The sequence below is a fragment of the Meles meles genome, chromosome 20 (genome assembly GCF_922984935.1).
Source record: "Meles meles chromosome 20, mMelMel3.1 paternal haplotype, whole genome shotgun sequence".
NCBI classification, from domain to species: domain Eukaryota; kingdom Metazoa; phylum Chordata; class Mammalia; order Carnivora; family Mustelidae; genus Meles; species Meles meles.
The window spans coordinates 52,651,050-52,668,714 of NC_060085.1; the positions used below are offsets into that span (position 1 = coordinate 52,651,050).

General features: G+C 40.2%; 1 protein-coding gene across 3 annotated transcripts in view; it reads left to right on the forward strand.

Annotated features, from left to right (window-relative positions):
- The first annotated feature begins 21 nt into the window (after positions 1-21).
- The window catches only part of FANCD2 (FA complementation group D2), a 58,599-nt gene continuing 40,955 nt past the window's right edge, over positions 22-17,665 (forward strand). The window contains exons 1-14 of one of the 3 annotated variants that reach the window (XM_045992389.1): positions 22-98; positions 2,024-2,121; positions 4,126-4,266; positions 5,045-5,112; positions 5,273-5,376; positions 6,429-6,489; positions 7,421-7,473; positions 10,250-10,328; positions 11,988-12,112; positions 13,655-13,742; positions 14,924-15,028; positions 15,648-15,748; positions 16,136-16,244; positions 16,862-16,897. In XM_045992389.1, the coding sequence (XP_045848345.1) occupies positions 2,058-2,121; positions 4,126-4,266; positions 5,045-5,112; positions 5,273-5,376; positions 6,429-6,489; positions 7,421-7,473; positions 10,250-10,328; positions 11,988-12,112; positions 13,655-13,742; positions 14,924-15,028; positions 15,648-15,748; positions 16,136-16,244; positions 16,862-16,897 (1,134 nt within the window). In that variant the 5' untranslated portion in view covers positions 22-98; positions 2,024-2,057. The remainder of the gene's footprint in view (positions 99-2,023; positions 2,122-4,125; positions 4,267-5,044; positions 5,113-5,272; positions 5,377-6,428; positions 6,490-7,420; positions 7,474-10,249; positions 10,329-11,987; positions 12,113-13,654; positions 13,743-14,923; positions 15,029-15,647; positions 15,749-16,135; positions 16,245-16,861; positions 16,898-17,665) is intronic. The other 2 variants (XM_045992391.1, XM_045992392.1) reach the window with 2 other exon arrangements.

The following is a 17,665-nucleotide window of genomic DNA, read 5'->3' on the forward strand; positions in this document are numbered from 1 at the left end:
AGTTTAGCGTCAAGGCGAGGCGCGCCTCCGTGGCGTCAGCGTGGCGTCTCGCAGGGCGGCAAAGTCGAAAACAAAGGGCGGTGACGGCTTCTCGGCGGGTGAGTGGAGCAGCGGTCGCGGTCTCTCGAGGTCCAGAGTCACTGTGGCCTGTCGCTGGGCCCCGGCCGAGCTTGGCTTTTCCTTCTGGGGCTCCGCGCCCCGAACCTCGGCCTTCTCCTCTGCCGGGTCGTGGGATAATCCGCTTCCCCCCCCCCCCCCCACCCAGGTACCTCCCTGCGTCGTTAAAATGACGAAGGCTTTTACCCCCAACTCGTTTCCGAATGACCTGGTCCAGACAGTCGGCCCCACCCACCAGGCTTTCAGGCTTCTTTGGAAAGGAGCCGTGTTGTGGGCTTGTGCCCTGAAGTCAGACGACCCTAACTTAATTTTTGTCCGTAAAATGGCTAATGATGGTTGTAGATAAAGAAAACCCTTAGCATGGTGCGTGGTACATAGTAAATGTTAACTATTTTTGGAAGCCATCACTATAATCAAAAGTATAGTTGGTAGGTAGTGCAGATTCTGGAGTCAGACTGCCTGACTTAGAAACCCAACTCCACCACGGAATGAGAGTAATAAGGATACCTACCTCAAAAAAGTAATTGTGAGTAATTATGAAGCACTTAAAATCGTTCTTGTTAGTTTTTAGTATTTACCTGCCTGCCAGCCGTTCTCATTTAGGGAATATGCTCAGAAATATTATGCCAGGTACTGTGCTGGGCACTAGGGATACAGAGATAAGTGAGACTGATTTCCTGTTCTCAATGAGCCCCATAGTCTGGTGTGATGTGGTAGGGGATCCTAGATACACTCTATGGAACAGGGAGGCTGGAGTAGAAAGCTCCTTGGGGGATAGGAGGAACATTTTTCAGTGAATATGACATTTGACTCTGTCTTTAAGGATGAGTAGTAGTTTCCAGGCAGATAAGAGCATTTCAGGTGAAAACACCTTATGCAAAAGCACTGAGACCAAGAATGTTTTGGTTTGCAAGATAAAGTAGGAGGCCCTTAGTGTTCAGGTTCAGGACATCCCCTACCTCTGCAGTTTGATTTCTAACTCTACAGGCTCTTTACCGGTTCTGTGTTGAATATTTTCCTGCCCAGACTACTCTTCTCATACATCTTCTATGGGCTAATTCCTGTTTCGGCCTTCAGGTCCCTGCTTTAATACCTTTTTCTTACAGAAATTATCCCTGAGAACTTGTCCCTGCTTTTCTTAATCTCCCCTACCCCCAACTAGATTAAATTTCCTTGTAAGCCCTCATAGCACCCTGTGCTTCTCTCTTATAGCACTTACATAACTGTACCCAAATAATTACCTCAAGACTACTCATTACTAGGGGCGCCTGGGTGACTCAGTTTGTTAAGTGGCTGCCTTCATCTCAGGTCATGATTCCAGGGTCCTGAGATCGAGCCCTGCATCGGGCTCCCTGCTCTGCAGAGAGCCTGCTTCTCTCTCTCTCTCTCCTTCTGCCTGCCGCTCTGCTTACTTGTACTCTCTCTCTCTGTCGCTCTGTCAAATAAATAAATAAAATCTCAAAAAAAAAAAAAAAAAAAAGACTACTCATTACTATAGTGTAAACTCCCTGAGGGCAGTGATCATATCTGGTTCCTACTTGTAACCTCAGCACCCAGCGCAGTCTCTAACATACAATATTGGATTAATGAGTTAAAGGAGCGGTAGATTGGGGCCAGATGATGAAGGATCTGGGATATCAGAAAGAGAACTGGATCTCATCCTTCAGCAAGAGGAAGGTGGCCTTGCTAAAGAGGCAACTAGGGTAAGCAAGTTTAGAAAGGAAGGGAGTATTGACCAGATATAGGAGTTGAAATTCTTTCAACGCCTGGAGTTAGACAACTTTAGTGTAAAAAACTAGAACCACTTTGGTTTTGGGTAGGGTAGTTTTCTTTGAGCTACAGCTTTAACTTCTCAAAACTTATCCAGCTTCTAGAGGGTAACTTCTATTCTCTGATTTTGCTCTAGAAGGTAATTTAATTGCAGAAGACTTCCAGTCAAAATGGTTTCCAAGAGAAGGCTGTCAAAATCAGAGGATAAAGAGAGCCTGATAGAAGATGTCTCCAGTAAGTATCTAGTCATTTGTTTTTTTATTTCCGGTAGCAAATGTGTGAGGCACTTAAAGAGAGATAAACCTCCTTTTAAGTCCTGGGAGTCATCAAGTCTTAATGGTTAGAGCACACAGAATCTAGTATCAGGAGATTTGGGATTGAGTTTCTGCTTCTAATTCCATGTATGACTTTGGGCATGGCCATAGTCGTAGAGCTTCAGTCTCCACATCCATAAGAGAAATTAGTATTACAGAGCTCATCCATTTACATCATCTAGGTGCTGAGACAGAAGGTACAACATAGTTGTCTGTCCTTAAAAAAGGTTTATGGTCCTCTTTCTTCCCTTAAAAAGAATAAGAATTATAGTATAGAGGTGCCTGGCTCAGTCAGTGGAGCTTGTGACTCTTGATCTCAGGGTTGTGAATTCGAGCCCCATGTTGCGTGTAGAGATTGCTTAAAACTGAAATTCTTTTTTTTTTATTTAAAGATTTTATTTTTTATTTATTTGACAGAGATCTCAAGTAGGCAGAGAGGCAGGCAGAGAGAGAGGAGGAAGCAGGCTCCCTGCTGAGCAGAGAGCCTGATGTGGGGCTCGATCCCATGACCCTGGGATCACGACCTGAGCCGAAGGCAGAGGCTTTAACCCACTGAGCCACCCAGGCGCCCCAAAACTGAAATTCTTAAAAAAAATTATAATCCAGATAAAACTACGATAGGGATGTATAAAAGAAAGGCATTATATCAGAGCAACCATGCCAGGGGTGAAGAAACAGTATGGACTGTCCGTTTGAGAATGTGGTTGACAAAGGCCCTTACTTAGTTCTGATGGAAAGAGGTTGATGGAAAGAGGGTTTTTTTCCCATTTATTATATTCATCTACTCTGTTAAGGGAGTTCTAACTTGTTACAGCATTAAGGGAGAAGAGGAAATAATCCTACTTAATTTCAAGTACTGTTTGTTTTTGTTTGTTTATTATGTTTTATTCCCTTGCATTGAAAGCCTTGGGATAAAACCAATCTGGGCTTTGTACTCAAAGGCTTGATGCCAGAGAACCTGCCTGATTCTTTTTACTCCTGCATCAAGATCATTGATTCTGACACTTTGGTGGACATCAAGATTATTACCTGGAAAGCTTTTTAAAAATTCGAAAGCCTGGTGGTCCCCATCCTCAAGATTTTAATTGAGTAATTATGGGATGTAATCTAAGAATGTGCTTTTATTTTATTTTATTTTTTAAAGATTTTATTTATTTGAGAGGGAGAGAGAGAGGACACAAGACATGGGTGGGGAGGAGCAGAGGGAGAGAGAAGCAACTCCCCACTGAGCACGGAGCCCAAGGGAGAAGCAGGTTCTGCACTGAGCAATGAGCCTGATGTGGGGTTCAATTCCAGGACCCTGAAATCATGACCTGAGCCAAAGGCAGACGCTTAACCGACTGAGCCACTTAGGGGCCCCTACGAATGTGCTCTTAATAAGCTTCTCAGTGATTTGATTGCATTGGTTTTTAGACAACAGCTTGAGGCACACTAACTGCTTTAGAATTTGGGTGGAAAACATTTCCATGGTTATTTTTGTTAGAAGTGGCATGTTTTGAGTTCTTCAAATGAAAATGCAGTAGAGGGGGCCTGGTGACTCTGTTGTTAAGTGTCTGCCTTCTGCTCAGTCATGATCCCAGGTCCTGGGATCGAGCCCTGCATTGGGCTCTCTGCTCAGCAGGAAGCCTGCTTCTCCCTCTCCCACTCCCCCTGCTTGTGTTCCCTCTCTCGCTGTGTCTGTCTCTGTCAAATAAATAAATAAAATCTTTAAAAAAAAAATGCCATAGGCAGAAATAATTGTTTGTTGATTTGTTTGTTTGTAAGCCACTGTTGCTGACCATTGTTAGAGATAAAATTTTACTACAGCATCAATTCCAATACAGTTCTTCAAGAACCCATCAATTTTCCTCTTAGGATTATTGTAGGGTTTACAGTTTTAATCTTTACTATTGGTCACATTGTTGAAAATTTTGTCTGTTTTCAGAAGCCAGGAAGCAGCCGCTTTCCAAGAAGACAAAGAAATCTCATGTTCACAATGAAGTTGAAGAAAATGACAGTATTTTTGTAAAACTTCTTAAAACATCAGGAGTTATTCTTAAAACAGGAGAGAGTCAGAACCAACTAAGTAATATTTTAATTTAAATCTTTTCTCTGGGTTTAGTGCAGGGCTCAGAACTGAATCATGGATTTCTGAAATAGAGAGGCAATGAAGATTAAAAATGGGAGCACCAGCCATATCGAGACAAAGATGACAATGATACTGCTTTTTATTTTTTTAGTTTTTATTTTTTTAAAAGATTTTATTTGACAGAGATCACGCGTAGGCAGAGAGAGGGGGGAAGCAGGCTCCCCACTGAGCAGAGAGCCCGACGGGGGCTTGATCCCAGGACCCTGGGATCATGACCTGAGTCAAAGGCAGAGGCTCTAACCCACTGAGCCACCCAGGTGCCCCGATACTGCTTTTTAGAGAGTATTTTTATAGTCTCTAGTACTGATTAATGCATGTTAAGTAATTCTAATTTTTTATTTTTTATTAATTTTTTAAAACTTTTTTTATAGAAAAAAATGTCATATACCAATAACACTTTGTGTTTTCTTGTGGAAAAATAAATTAATACTCAAGAGAATAATTAGATCTGTGTCAGAGTAATTTCAGAAGAAAATTTTTAAAGCCCTGCTTTTAGGGAATCAATTACTCCATTATTCCGTATCTTTTTAAGAATACTTAGCAGCTATCCTCTGTCAAAGCTAAATCTGTTTTCCCATGGGTTTAGAAAATTTGGCTCTGAAATTAGGTTAAAAATATCCTTATTGGTTTCACAAGATACGAAACATATTTAGGAAAGTAAAACTATGGTGGGAGGTATTAAAGACTCTGGTGATCAACTGTTTTTTCCTCTTAGCTGTGGATCAAGTTGTTTTCCAAAAGAAGCTCTTTCAGACTCTGAGGAAACATCCTTCTTATCCCAAAGTATGTGTTTCTTCCTGGTACTTTTGCTTTTGCCAGCACTACTCTGGAACTGGGAATATTAAGAGGCTGGCATAAAGTTGAATGGACTAGAATGATTTGTAGCTAAGCTATAGCAAATGTTAAACTGAAAATCTTACTCTGTTTTTTCAATATCATTAAGATAATAGAAGAATTTGTTAGTGACCTAGAATCTTACATTGAGGACCAAGACAGTTTCAGGAGCTGCCTTTTGTCATGTGAACGTCTGCAGGATGAGGAAGCCAGGTATGGACTGGAGGCTTGGAATCTTGCTGACATTTAATCTGTTATACTAACTGGATTGGGGGATGGCGATGGGGGGAGAATGCAATTTTTTGAATTTCACTTTTTATTTATAACTGTTTTATCTTCAGTTTTAACCTTTAAATTATTAACTTATAGTTATAAGACTAAGAACCAGAATGTTTTCTAGAGTGTGTCTCATCTGTGTTGATAGAACTTTAACTCTCTACTTCTCCCTGTGTCAGAATCATCTTCTTTTGGCACCTGGGTGACTCAGTCGGTTGAGCATCCAACTTCTATTTTTGGCTCAGGTCATGATCTCAGAGTTGTGAGATTGAGTCCTGCGTCAGGTTCTGTGCTCAGCTCAGGGTCTGCTTCAGATTCTCTCTTCCTCCCCCTCTGTTTCTCCACCACTTCATGCTCGTTCTTTCTGTGCCCTGCCCCCATAAATAAAATCTTAAAAAAAAAAAAAAAGCAGGGATGCCTGGGTGGCACAGTTAAGTGTCTGCCTTTGGCTCAGGTCATGATCCCAGAGTTCTGGGATCAAGCCCCACACCAGGCTCCCTGCTCAGTGGGCAGCCTGCTTCTCCCTCTCTCACTCCCCCGCTTGTATGCTTTCCCTCTTTCTCTCTCAAATAAAATCTTTAAAAAAAAAAAAAGCCTTTTTCCTTTTCTGTATTTCTGTTATAACAGGATAGTTTCTCTTTAAATATTGTATATTTGGGACGCCTGGTGGCTCAGTCGATTAAGCTTCTGCCTTCGGCTCAGGTCATGTTCCTAGGGTCCTGGTATCGAATCCTACATCAAGCTCCTTGCTCAGTGCAGAGCCTACTTCTCTTTCTGTCTGCTGCTCCCCCTGCTTGTGGGCTCTCTTGCTTGCTTTTTCTCTCTGACAAATAAATTACAAATTTTTAAAAATCTTCAAAAAAATTAAAAAATTGTTTATTTAACCAGTTTTATGAAGAAATGATAAAAACATTAAGACAAGGAAAACAAATAGAAAACAAACCTTTTTTTTTTCTTTTTTCTTTCTTTCTTTTTTTTTTTTTTAACAGCATAGGCACATCTTACTCTAAGAGCCTCATTAAATTGCTTCTGGGAATTGACATATTACAGGTGAGACTGTGTCACTTTTTCTGTGTACATTTGATGGACTTGATTTGTGGTGTATGCCCAAGTATAAATGCCTGAGCTCAGGGTCTAGTAGAGTTAACAGGGAATTTGGGTTTGCAGTAGTTTACCATAGCCTCATTGCTGACCTGCGTCTGGTACGGCAATTGCTGTGGCTTTGGACTGAGCTGATTGGCCCACTGCATTCCTTTGGAATCTCACTTATTCCATCAGCCTCTCCTTCCTGATTTGTAAACTTTCCTCCCTTGTGCTCTGATACCTTATGTATCTCTGCTATATTCACATCTGTGTCATCTCCCATTTCAGTTTTTACTTGTTGATTAACTTGATTTTGCCCTTTTCTCATCCTCTCTCTTTTAATATATTGAATAGACAATGCTTTAACATGTTTTAAATGTTTCAGATTATAAAAACGTACAATGGAAAGTCTTGCCTTACCCTGTCTTCCATTTTTTCTCTTTTCTTCTGTGAATCTTCACTGTGAATCTTCCCATACTCCTGTCCCTTCCTTTTCTTAGGAAATCTTCAATATAATTTAGTTAGCTTACATTTAAGACCCCTCTTACTCCTCTGGAGAAAAATCTTCTTTTCCTGTAAACTATTTGATAATCTTAAGTCTGCATTTTATAGGTTAACAGTTGTCATGTTTAGTAATATTTTTGATGATCTGATTATTTTAATGCTACCTTCATAATCATTTGGTAATTTTTTAGGAGACACACCATTGACAAGTCTCTGTGTCCCAACAGCTTATGTTCAAAATGTAGGCAGCATTCAAGTGGCCATTCTTAAAATAAGATTTCAGTTATAACAGGGTTTTCCTCTAAGAGCTCTTGTTGGAGCAAATTGTGGTTAATTATATATTTCTGTTGTGTATTTAAAGACCATCTCCTAACTCCTATGTCTTCTTTTTTAGCCTGCCATTATCAAAACTTTATTTGAAAAGTTGCCAGAATTTCTTTTTGAAAAGTAAGTGGAATTATTCTGGAATGCTTAAATTGCCTTTGTGTTTCTCTCTGAAAAGATTACTCTGAAACATCATCAGTTTCTCTAAAAGTCATATTGATCATGAGACCAGATTCTTAATTGACTGCTAAAATTCTGGTGGGGTCTTTTTTTTTGAATTTTCATCTGTTTATATGAATGCATATTCTTAGAAGGATATACAATAAGCTATGAATAGTGGTTGTCTCAAAGGAGGGAAGCCAGTGACTGGAATCAGATGTTCTATGAATATTGTTCTTTACCCTTTCAATTTTGTAGGGTATGCATACTAAATTTTTTAGAATTTGCTTTAAAAAATAACTAAGTTGGGAAAGAATGAATAACCTAATAGAAAAGTAGAAAAAGATCACTAACAGAAAATTCACAAAGAAATAACAAGAACATCAAACCTTTTTTTCTAAATGCTCATTAATAATCGAAGAATACAAATTTTTTTTTAAAGATGTTATTTATTTATTTGACAGACAAATATCACAAGTAGGCAGAGGAGCAGGCAGAGAGAGGGGGGGAAGCAGGTTCCCTGCTGAGCAGAGAGCCCGAAGTGGGGCTCGATCCCAGGACCCTGAGATCATGACCTGAGCCGAAGGCAGAGCCTTAACCCACTGAGCCACCCAGGCACCCCAGAAGATACAAATTTAAAACAATACATACATTTTTTTCTACTTTCAAAGGATCTCCCTTATTGAGTGTAATGAACAGGCATGCTTATACATTGCTGATAAACATAATCAGTTGGTTCAAATCATTCTGAAGGACAGTAGGTTGTGTGTATCAAAACCTGAGATTTCAAAAAAAACAAAAAACAAAACCCTGAGATTTCGTATACTCTTTAATGCTCAGTCATGTCTTCTAATTTATCCTAAGGTAATAACTGAGTGAAAACAGTAATGAATAAGATTATTGTTTAACAAAAAATTGTAAACAGTTGAGATGTTCAATTCTAGGGGATTGGTTAAGTAAATGAGGTACATCCCTATAATAGAATATTATGTGGACATTAAAAATTACACAGAGGAGTATTTAATGCCTTGCATTAATTGGAAATAAAGGTAAGGTTATAAATCAGTATTTACAGTTTAGCCCAGTATGTTATTTAAAAAAAAAATACAGGGTCTGTTGGGTGGCTCAGTCAGTTAAGCATCAGACTCTTGGTTTCAGCTTGGGTCATGATCTCAGGGTCGTGAGATCTAACCCTGCATTGGGCTCCATGCTCAACTTGGAGTCCACTTGGGATTTTCTCTCTCCCTCTTCCTCTGATCCTTCCTCCCAGTTCCTCTTCCCCACTGTGCATGTGTCTTCTCTTTCTCTTTCTCTCTCTTAAATAAATAAAATACATATACTATACTATAGATACATATACATATGCATATTAATAACAGACATCTCTGGAGGACAGGATTAGAGGTCATTTTTACTTTCTCATTTTTAATATGTGTTTTTTCTAGTTGTTTTGTTTTGTTTTGTTTTGTTTTTAAGATTTTATTTATTTATTTGACAGAGAGAGAGATCACAAGCAGGCAGAGAGGCAGGCAGAGAGAGAGGAGGAAGCAGGCTCCCCGCGGAGCAGAGAGCCCGATGCGGGACTCGATCCCAGGACCCTGAGATCATGACCTGAGCCGAAGGCAGCGGCTTAATCCACTGAGCCACCCAGGCGCCCCTAGTTTTTTTTTTTTTTTAAGATTTTATTTATTTGACAGACAGAGATCACAACTAGGCAGAGAAGCAGGCAGAGAGAGGGAGAAGCAGGCTCCCTGCCGAGCAGAGAGCTCCATCCCAGGACCCTGAGATCTTGACCTGAGCCGAAGGCAGAGGCTTAACCTGCTGAGCCACCCAGGCGCCCCTCCAGGTTTTGTACATAGTAATAGTATACTTGAAGATAGATCTTCACAGATGCTTTGCCTGAATTGCTCATGTAGATGTTTTTTCTTTTTCAGTAGTTAAATTTGACTGCACTAAACAAAGACTAAGAATGCTGTCAAGAAAAAAAACTGGAGGTAGTCCAAAACTTCAGACATAGGAGGAGGAAGGCAGATGCTCTCATTTTGGGGGGAAATAATAACTAGCCAACATTCCTTTTTTTTTTTTTTTTAAGATTTATTTATTTTTAGAGAGGGCACACTTGCACACATGTGAGCATGCACATGAGTGGGGGGAGGGGCGAAGGGTGAGAGACTCTTCAAGCTGACTCCCCATTGAGCATGGAGCTCCTTACAGGGCTTGATGTCACGACCCATGAGATCATGACGGGAGCCAAAACTAAGAGTTGAGTTCTCAAACAACTGAGCCATCCAGGTGCCCCCACATTTCTTCATCTATATGTGGTTTTCAGTACTTTCACATAGTCTAATTTGACCTTCTATGTTTCCAAAGTAGTATATGCTTGCTTTTTTCAGTACTTAACACTTTTCTACCTTTAAAAATTTTTCTTGTTTAGTTTGTTTAAGTTTATTGCCTTTATTTTTTGTTTACATTGTTATTAAGAAATACTCTCCAGACCTTCCTTAACCTTACTAAACCCTCCCAGATGCAACCACTATTAACAGTTTAGTGTGTCTTCTTCCATCTGAAACATGTATGTGTCATGCTTTCCCTGTGTCACCAGTGTGTCTAATGCAGGTTGCAATAGGTAAACATTCAGTAAGTGTTCATTGAATGCCTGAAATGGTTTGTGCACTATTAATGTTTGCTGTTGTGTAAATCAGAAAACCTAAGTTTCTGTCTTCTTATCCTAACATTTCAGTGTGAACAGTGATGGATTTAACATGCCTAGACTCATCATCAGTCAACTGAAATGGCTTGACAGAATTGTGGATGGCAAGGTAGGCTTTGGGGCTTTTTCTGTCTCTCGGATTTAGAGAGTCTGTTTTCCACGCTTAATCAAACTTGGAATTAGCATTGGTTTTTTTGTTTTTGTTTATTTTTTCCTAAACTGAAAATTCACATTTTTCTATTTATTAGCTTTTTTCATCTTTCATAATTTGAGAATCATTTATATTTCACCCTTTAAATTTCTCCAGAAAAAAGGTTTTTCTAAGTATGATGACTAGATATCTATTAAATAAATATTTGGAAAGAAATTAAGTAGCTTTCAAAGTACACAGATGACTATGTTTTATTTCTCAAAATCAGTGAGATCCCAGACCAACCTACCATGCTTCAAGTGTTTAATTTGATTACATATGAGGAAAGTGTTAGTAAGTTTTTACAATTATGTGATCTGTTATTAAGCACCGTGGTAAAATTGAATCTGTTTTGAGCCTAGTATGTAATAAGGCCTGTTTCTTTCCAGAGTTCTTTAAATCATTCTATTAATTTTTGTCAGGCATTCCAAGGCTAAATCTTTATTTGGAGGAACATGAGTTTTGGAATTCCATGTGGACTGAAATTCTGTATTATTGTGTATTTATTGTTTTGTACTTACTGTGTGTTTTTGGGCAATGCATATCCTCACCTTTTAAAAATGGGAATTGTCAGGATGCCTCGCTGACTCAATCAGTGGAGCATGTGACTCTTGATCTCTGGGTTGTGAGTTTAAGCCCCACGTTGGGTGTGAAGTCTGCTTAAAAAAAAAAAAAAAAAAAAAAAAAGAATAGGGGTGCCTGGGTGGCTTAGTCGGTTAAGTGGCTGCCCTCAGCTCAGGTCATGATCCCAGGGTCCTGGGATTTGTCCCCACATCGCACTTCCTGCTCAGGAGGGAGCGTGCCTCTCCCTCTCCCTCTTCCTCTGCCTGCTGCTCTGTCTACTTGTGCTCTCTCTCAATCTGTCAAATAAAATCTTCAAAAAAACCCAAAAAGTGGGGTGCCTGGGTGGCTCAGTGGGTTAAAGCCTCTGCCTTCGGCTCAGGTCATGATCCCAGCGTCCTGGGATCGAGCCCCACATCGGGCTCTCTGCTTGGCAGGGAGCCTGCTTCCTCCTCTCTCTCTCTGCCTGCCTCTCTGCCTACTTGTGATCTCTGTCTATCAAATAAATAAATAAAATCTTTAAAAAAAAAAACCCAAAAAGTTAAAAAAAAAAAAAAAGGAATTGTCACACAGACTCCATAGAGTTGTGAAGATTAAATGAAATAAAGTAGGAGTGGCTAGGTGGCTCAGTCGGTTAAGCATCTGCCTTCTGCTTAGGTCATGATCCCAGTTTCCTGGGATATAGCCCCATGTCCTGCTCCCTGCTCAGTGAGGAGTCTGCTTCTCCTTCCACCTGCTCATGCCCTCTCTCTCTTTCTCCCTCCTCTACTCCCTTTCTCTCAAATAAATAAATAAAATCTTAAATGAAGTAAAGTATACAACAGACCCACTAGATGATGTACCATACCATGTGTGAAAATTTCTGGGTCATTGACCTCTGTATTTAGGCTTTGAGTTTGAATGTGCGTATAGGTGCCATATTGTACAAAAATAACTCTATCTTTACATTTCATGAGGAGGACATCTTTCTCTGTTCTGGTTAGTGTGCAACAATTCTAACAGTGTCCTCCACTGCAGGATCTCACCACCAAGCTCATGCAGCTGATCAGTATCGCTCCGCTGTACCTGCAGCATGACTTTGTCACCAGCCTTCCTGAGATCCTAGGGGATTCCCAGCATGCTGATGTGGGGAAAGAACTCAGGTGGGTAAGTTCCCACTGTGGGATCCTTAACTCTGCAGAATGAAAACAGTAGTAGGTCTACGACCATACCACCCTGAACACGCCTGATCTTGTCTAAAAACAGTAGTAGTAATGTACTCCTATTTATATAAAAGAGGATAGTATCTGCCCTCCATGAGTAGGTGTGGGATTTGACTTGTTTTTGTAATAATGAATATATATTTGGGTAACCCATCTACTTTTTTAAAAATAGTATAGTGGTTGTGAATATGAAGTCTGCCTTAGGATTAGGCATATAAATTTGGTCTTTGGGGACCTAGACATGACCCATCTGTTTCATTAGCATGTGTTCCACCCAGGGAGTCCTCAGTTGTGACTCCATATCCAAATCATTTGTGGATTTTACCAAACATCTGCATTCTTCTGTCCCTAAACGATTCATTCTGGTGTACATCACATCAGACCCATTGCTAAGAGCATTGCTTACTATCATTTACATGAAAAATAGTACTTGGTAGGGCAGTTAATTAAAGAAGGGAGAACAATATCCCTCTGTAGTAGGATTTCTGTTTTAATGCAATTTCCTGCTTACCCTCAAAATAGTTTTTAAAAATTCAGTTTGTAATGCTTCCTTTTCTTTAGTTATCTTTAAAATACTCCAGAAATGTCCATTGATTTCTTCCCTTTGTGTTTTTGGGTAGGTCGCTCCCTCTAGGTGTATCAGTATACCATCCACTTTGCCTGCTTAATTACAGCTTGTCCTTTTACATAGCCTTTTCTTAGAATCCATCACTGTTCTCTATTCTGTTCTCCTGTAATGCCTTGCATGTACATGTGTCATACTTCTCATACTTCCCTGTAATTGTTATAGGTGTTATTTTTCCTTTTCTCAGGAAGGATTTGTGCCCAACTCAATAGTGGCTGCCTGTGGGTAGTGGAGATGGTGAGGAAAGGGCTTCTCATTTGTATTCTGTTTGAATTTTCTGTAACGAACATGTTTTTTTTAAGATTTTATTTGAGAGAGAGAGCAAGCATGAGTGAGGGGAGGGAGGGCAAAGAGAGAGGGAAAAGCAGGCTCCTTGCTGAGCAGGGAACCTGATGTGGGGCTCACTGTCAGGACCCTGAGGTCATGATCTGAGCCAAAGTCAGATGCTTAACCAACTGAGCCCCCAGATGGCCCAAGCATGTATTTTTTTTTAGATCAAAATAATTTTTAGGGATGTTTGGGAAGCTCAGTCAGTTAAGCGTCCTACCCTTGGCTTAGGTTATGATCCCAGAGTCCTGGGATCGAGCCCTGCGTTGTGGGGGGATCCCTGCTCAGTGGGGCATCTGCTTCTCCCTGTGCCTCTCCCTACCCCCACTTGCCTATGTGCTCGCTCGCTCTCTTCAAGTAAATAGATAAAATCTTTAAAAAAAATTTTTTTTAATGAAATACATTATTAACAAGTTTAGTGAGAACTGAGTATGTCCTCTCTTCCCATATTCTGAGTGGTTTTCCTGAGTAATTATCTGCCCAGCTCTGTTAAAAGTTACATAGCTTTTCTCTTTTTGCACCATTCACAGTGACCTTTTAATGGAGAATACTCCACTCACTGTTCCTATCCTGGATGTCCTTTCCAGCCTCCGACTTGACCTGAAGCTCCTGTCTCAGGTAGGAAGGACTCCGCTCCCCAGAAACAGAGCCAGCTTTGTTACCTCCCAGAACCAATGTCAGTCGCTTATTGCTATGAAGCAGTTACGTATGAAAGTTTAATTTTGAAATGATGCAGGGGCATCTGGGTGGCTCAGTCGGTTAAGCATCTGCCTTAGTCCGTGATCCCAAAGTCGTGATCCCAAAGTCCCAGGATCAAGCTGCATGTTGGATTCCTGCTGAGCAGGGATTCTGCTTCTCCCTTTCCCTCTGCCACTCCCCTCTGCTCATGTTCTCTCTCTCTCTCTCAAATAAATAAATCTTTAAAAAATGTTTGAAATGATATTGAATGACATTTCATCTCTTTCTTTTTGATGAACTTCATATGCCATAGTATGATGGATTTGCTGCTCTGTTTCAAAGCAGTAAGTTTTAGTGGAAATCTCTATCTTGGATAATATTTACACACTGCTCCTCATAGGAATAACGATTGTATGTGTCTTCCTTCAGCCAGTGGAAAATTCAGGCTCTAAATTATAAGATAATAACACTTTTACATTTATCATCTGTCTGGTTTTTTTAAGATGTTATTTATTAATTTGACACAGAGAGAGGGCACAAATAGGCAGAGTGGCAGGCAGAAGGAGAGGAGAAGCAGGCTGTCTGCTGAGCAGGGAGCCTGTCATGGGGCTCTATCCCATGAACTTGGGATCATGACCTGAGCCAAAGGCAGCCGCTTAACTGACTGAGCCACCCAGCTTCCCCAACACCTGTCTGTTTTTGAAGAAACTGTGGCATTAACAATTAAAATCTTGTAAGTTGGGGGCACCTGGGTGGCTCAGTGGGTTAAGCCTCAGCTTCACTGAGTTAACCTGAGCTCAGGTCATGGTCTCAGGGTCCTGGGATCGAGCCCCACATCAGGCTCTTTGCTCAGCAGGGAGCCTGCTTCCCCCTCTCTCTCTGCCTGCCTCTTTGCCTACTTGTGATCTCTCTTTCTCTCTAAAATAAATAAATAAAATCTTTAAAAAAAAATCTTCTAAGTTGGAATAAAATTGAAAATAAAATGAGGAGTTTTTCCTCCTAAATGATAAGTGAGAAAACTGAATGAGAGAAGTAGATTTTCTGATTTTACCTAACAGGTCAGTACCAGGTTGAGGTATTAACATAAAAATATTTAAGGTTTTTGTGTTTTTTATGTTTAGGTCCGCCAGTTGGTGATGGGTAAGCTGTTATCTGTCAAGCTGGATGATTTACCTGTGATAATCAAGTTCATTCTTCATTCTGTAACAGCTGCAGATGCACTCGAGGTACCCTATTATTTCCCAACAAACACCAATTGCTTGCTACATCTCTGGGAGTACAGAGTATAGCAGTGGTGCCCTTGTGAAAGTCAGTATTGGAAAAGAGACGTACCTAGATGAAGATACATCAAGATACATTATTAAAACTATGACTTCTAATTCTTCCCTGTTCCCAAACCTGCTGATAATGCTGCTTAATCCAGATAGTATTCAGGCGATGGAATGGAACTAGCCAGATTTATTGTTGCATATAAGCCATTACACAGTTTTATTTACTATTTCATTGTAATACCTCAAGGAATTCTGGAATTTTGAAGGGCATTACATACTATCCTTGCATTAACTATTTTCATCAACTCTCCTTTTTAAAATGCCTTGTCTAGGGGCACTCCATAGGTCATTCAGTAGAGCATGTGAACCTTGATCTTGGAGTTGTGAGTTTGAGCCCCATGTTGTATATAGAGATTACTTAAAAATAAAATCTTAAATAAAAAGCCTTGTTTAACATTTAGTGATTCTTCTTACTCGGTCTTTCAGGGGATTGTTATGGTTCTATTGAAAGAACGAAGTGTGCCTCTCTACTATGAATGAGCAGAGCACATAACTTAATATTTATTTTCCACAGGTAATTTCTGAGCTCCGGGAGAAGTTGGATCTTCAGCATTGTATTTTGCCATCACGGTTGCAGGCTTCCCAAAGCAAGTTGAAAAATAAAGGACGACAAAGGTATAATGTCATTGACAGTTACTACCCTTTTTCTCACACAGGCAAGGCAAGTTTTATGACATTTATTCTGAAGCCAGGACAGTAGATCTTAATACTTGGAACTACAAATAATGGTAATAATATTGTTTGCATGTATCACTATACAGTGTTTCAAATCATATGTATGTGGTACATGTAATGTATGTGTGCATGTGTAAGTGGGCGGGTGGGGTGTATTCTCCCGGCAATTCAGATCAGTCTTAGATAGACTACAGTACAAGTTTATTAGCCATTTTATACATGAAGCTGGCTTTGGAACAGGCATTTGGCTAGTAACAGGAATCCAGATTTTATAGGTTCCTCTCTGGTAAGTGGAAGAATTATTTTCCCCCCCTCTGCTGCTTGTAGTTCTTCAGGAAATCAAGAAAACAACAGTCAGGACTGTGTTATTCTCCTCTTTGATGTAATAAAGTCAGCTGTTAGATATGAGAAGATCATTTCAGAAGCCTGGATTAAGGTGAGTGAGATCTTCATGACTTTGAACGTAAGGAGGGAGTAGGTGGTAATCAGTGATGGATATGTAAGTAAAGGTAGCTGGAAATAAAAGTGTTGAAAATCAGTCAAGTAGAAGTGACCTATGATGGTTCCCAGATGGACAGATTGCTTCTCCTGAGAAGGGGAAACTTGGGGTGCCTGGGTGGCTCAGTGGGTTAAGCCTCTGCCTTTGGCTCAGGTCATGATCTCAGGGTCCTGGGATCGAGTCCCACATCGGGCTCTCTGCTCGGAAGGAAGTCTGCTTCCTCCTCTCTCTCTCTGCCTACTTGTGATCTTTCTCTCTGTCAAATAAATAAAACAAAATCTTTAAAAAAAAAAATAATAGGGGCACCTGGGTGGCTCAGCAGGTAAAGCCTCTGCCTTCGGCTCAGGTCATGATCTCAGGGTCCTGGGATCGAGCCCCGAGTTGGGCTCTCTGCTCAGCAGGGAGGCTGCTTCCCTTCCTGTCTCTCTGCCTGCCTCTCTGCCTACTTGTGATCTCTGTCTGTCAAATAAATAAATAAAATCTTAATAATAATAATAATAAGGTGAAACATGTACTTATGTGTTATAATACTTTCGTGACCCTTTTATTTCTAGGCAATTGAAAACACTGCCTCAGTGTCTGAACACAAGGTAAACTCATAATACTGTGAATTTTAAGTACTGTGGACTTAAAATTAATTATATGGCTAGTTTCCTTTTCTGTCACTCTCTCCAGTCGTCCCTTCTGTGCCTTCTGTAGCTGCGTAATAAACATTAGCTGTCTGGAGAAGATAGTCTGAGGGGATGACTTGCTAGATAGTGTTTCCTACTCATTTTGGCAATGAAATAAACCCAGGCTATCCATAAGGGGAAATATTAACATTGCAAACAAGCACAGTGAGTTGCAGTCCCAAAGAACCAAGTTCCCACAGATGAAGTGAAGACAGGAGTCACTTGGGACATGGGTCAGGTCCCTGTGTCTATCTGATTACCCTTCCTTCTGGCAAATGTAATTGTCAAGATAATGGCATTCCATGTTTTACTTGCCTTTGTCTGTGTCAACATGGCCAGAGTGAGTCAAATAGTCCATCCATTCACTGTCAAGGCAGTAGTACTGAATCTGTCTTAATTATGGAAATTTTTTCTTCTGTGAGAAGCCAGATGATTGTGTTCCTTATGTACTACTTGGTTCCCATTAAGGATTTTTCATTGGAATCTCTTTTGTGGGGTTCTGTCAAATTATCCAATTATTGGGTGGCTATTTTAAAAGCTTTTATGATAGTGAATTAGACAATGAAAAACTCAGTTTTTTGGGAAGGATCAAAATACCCTAATACAACTCTTTCTTTTTTCATTTTTGTATAACCTGTATACCTGTTTTACCTGTTTTTACAGATTTCTAATTATTATGTAATTTTT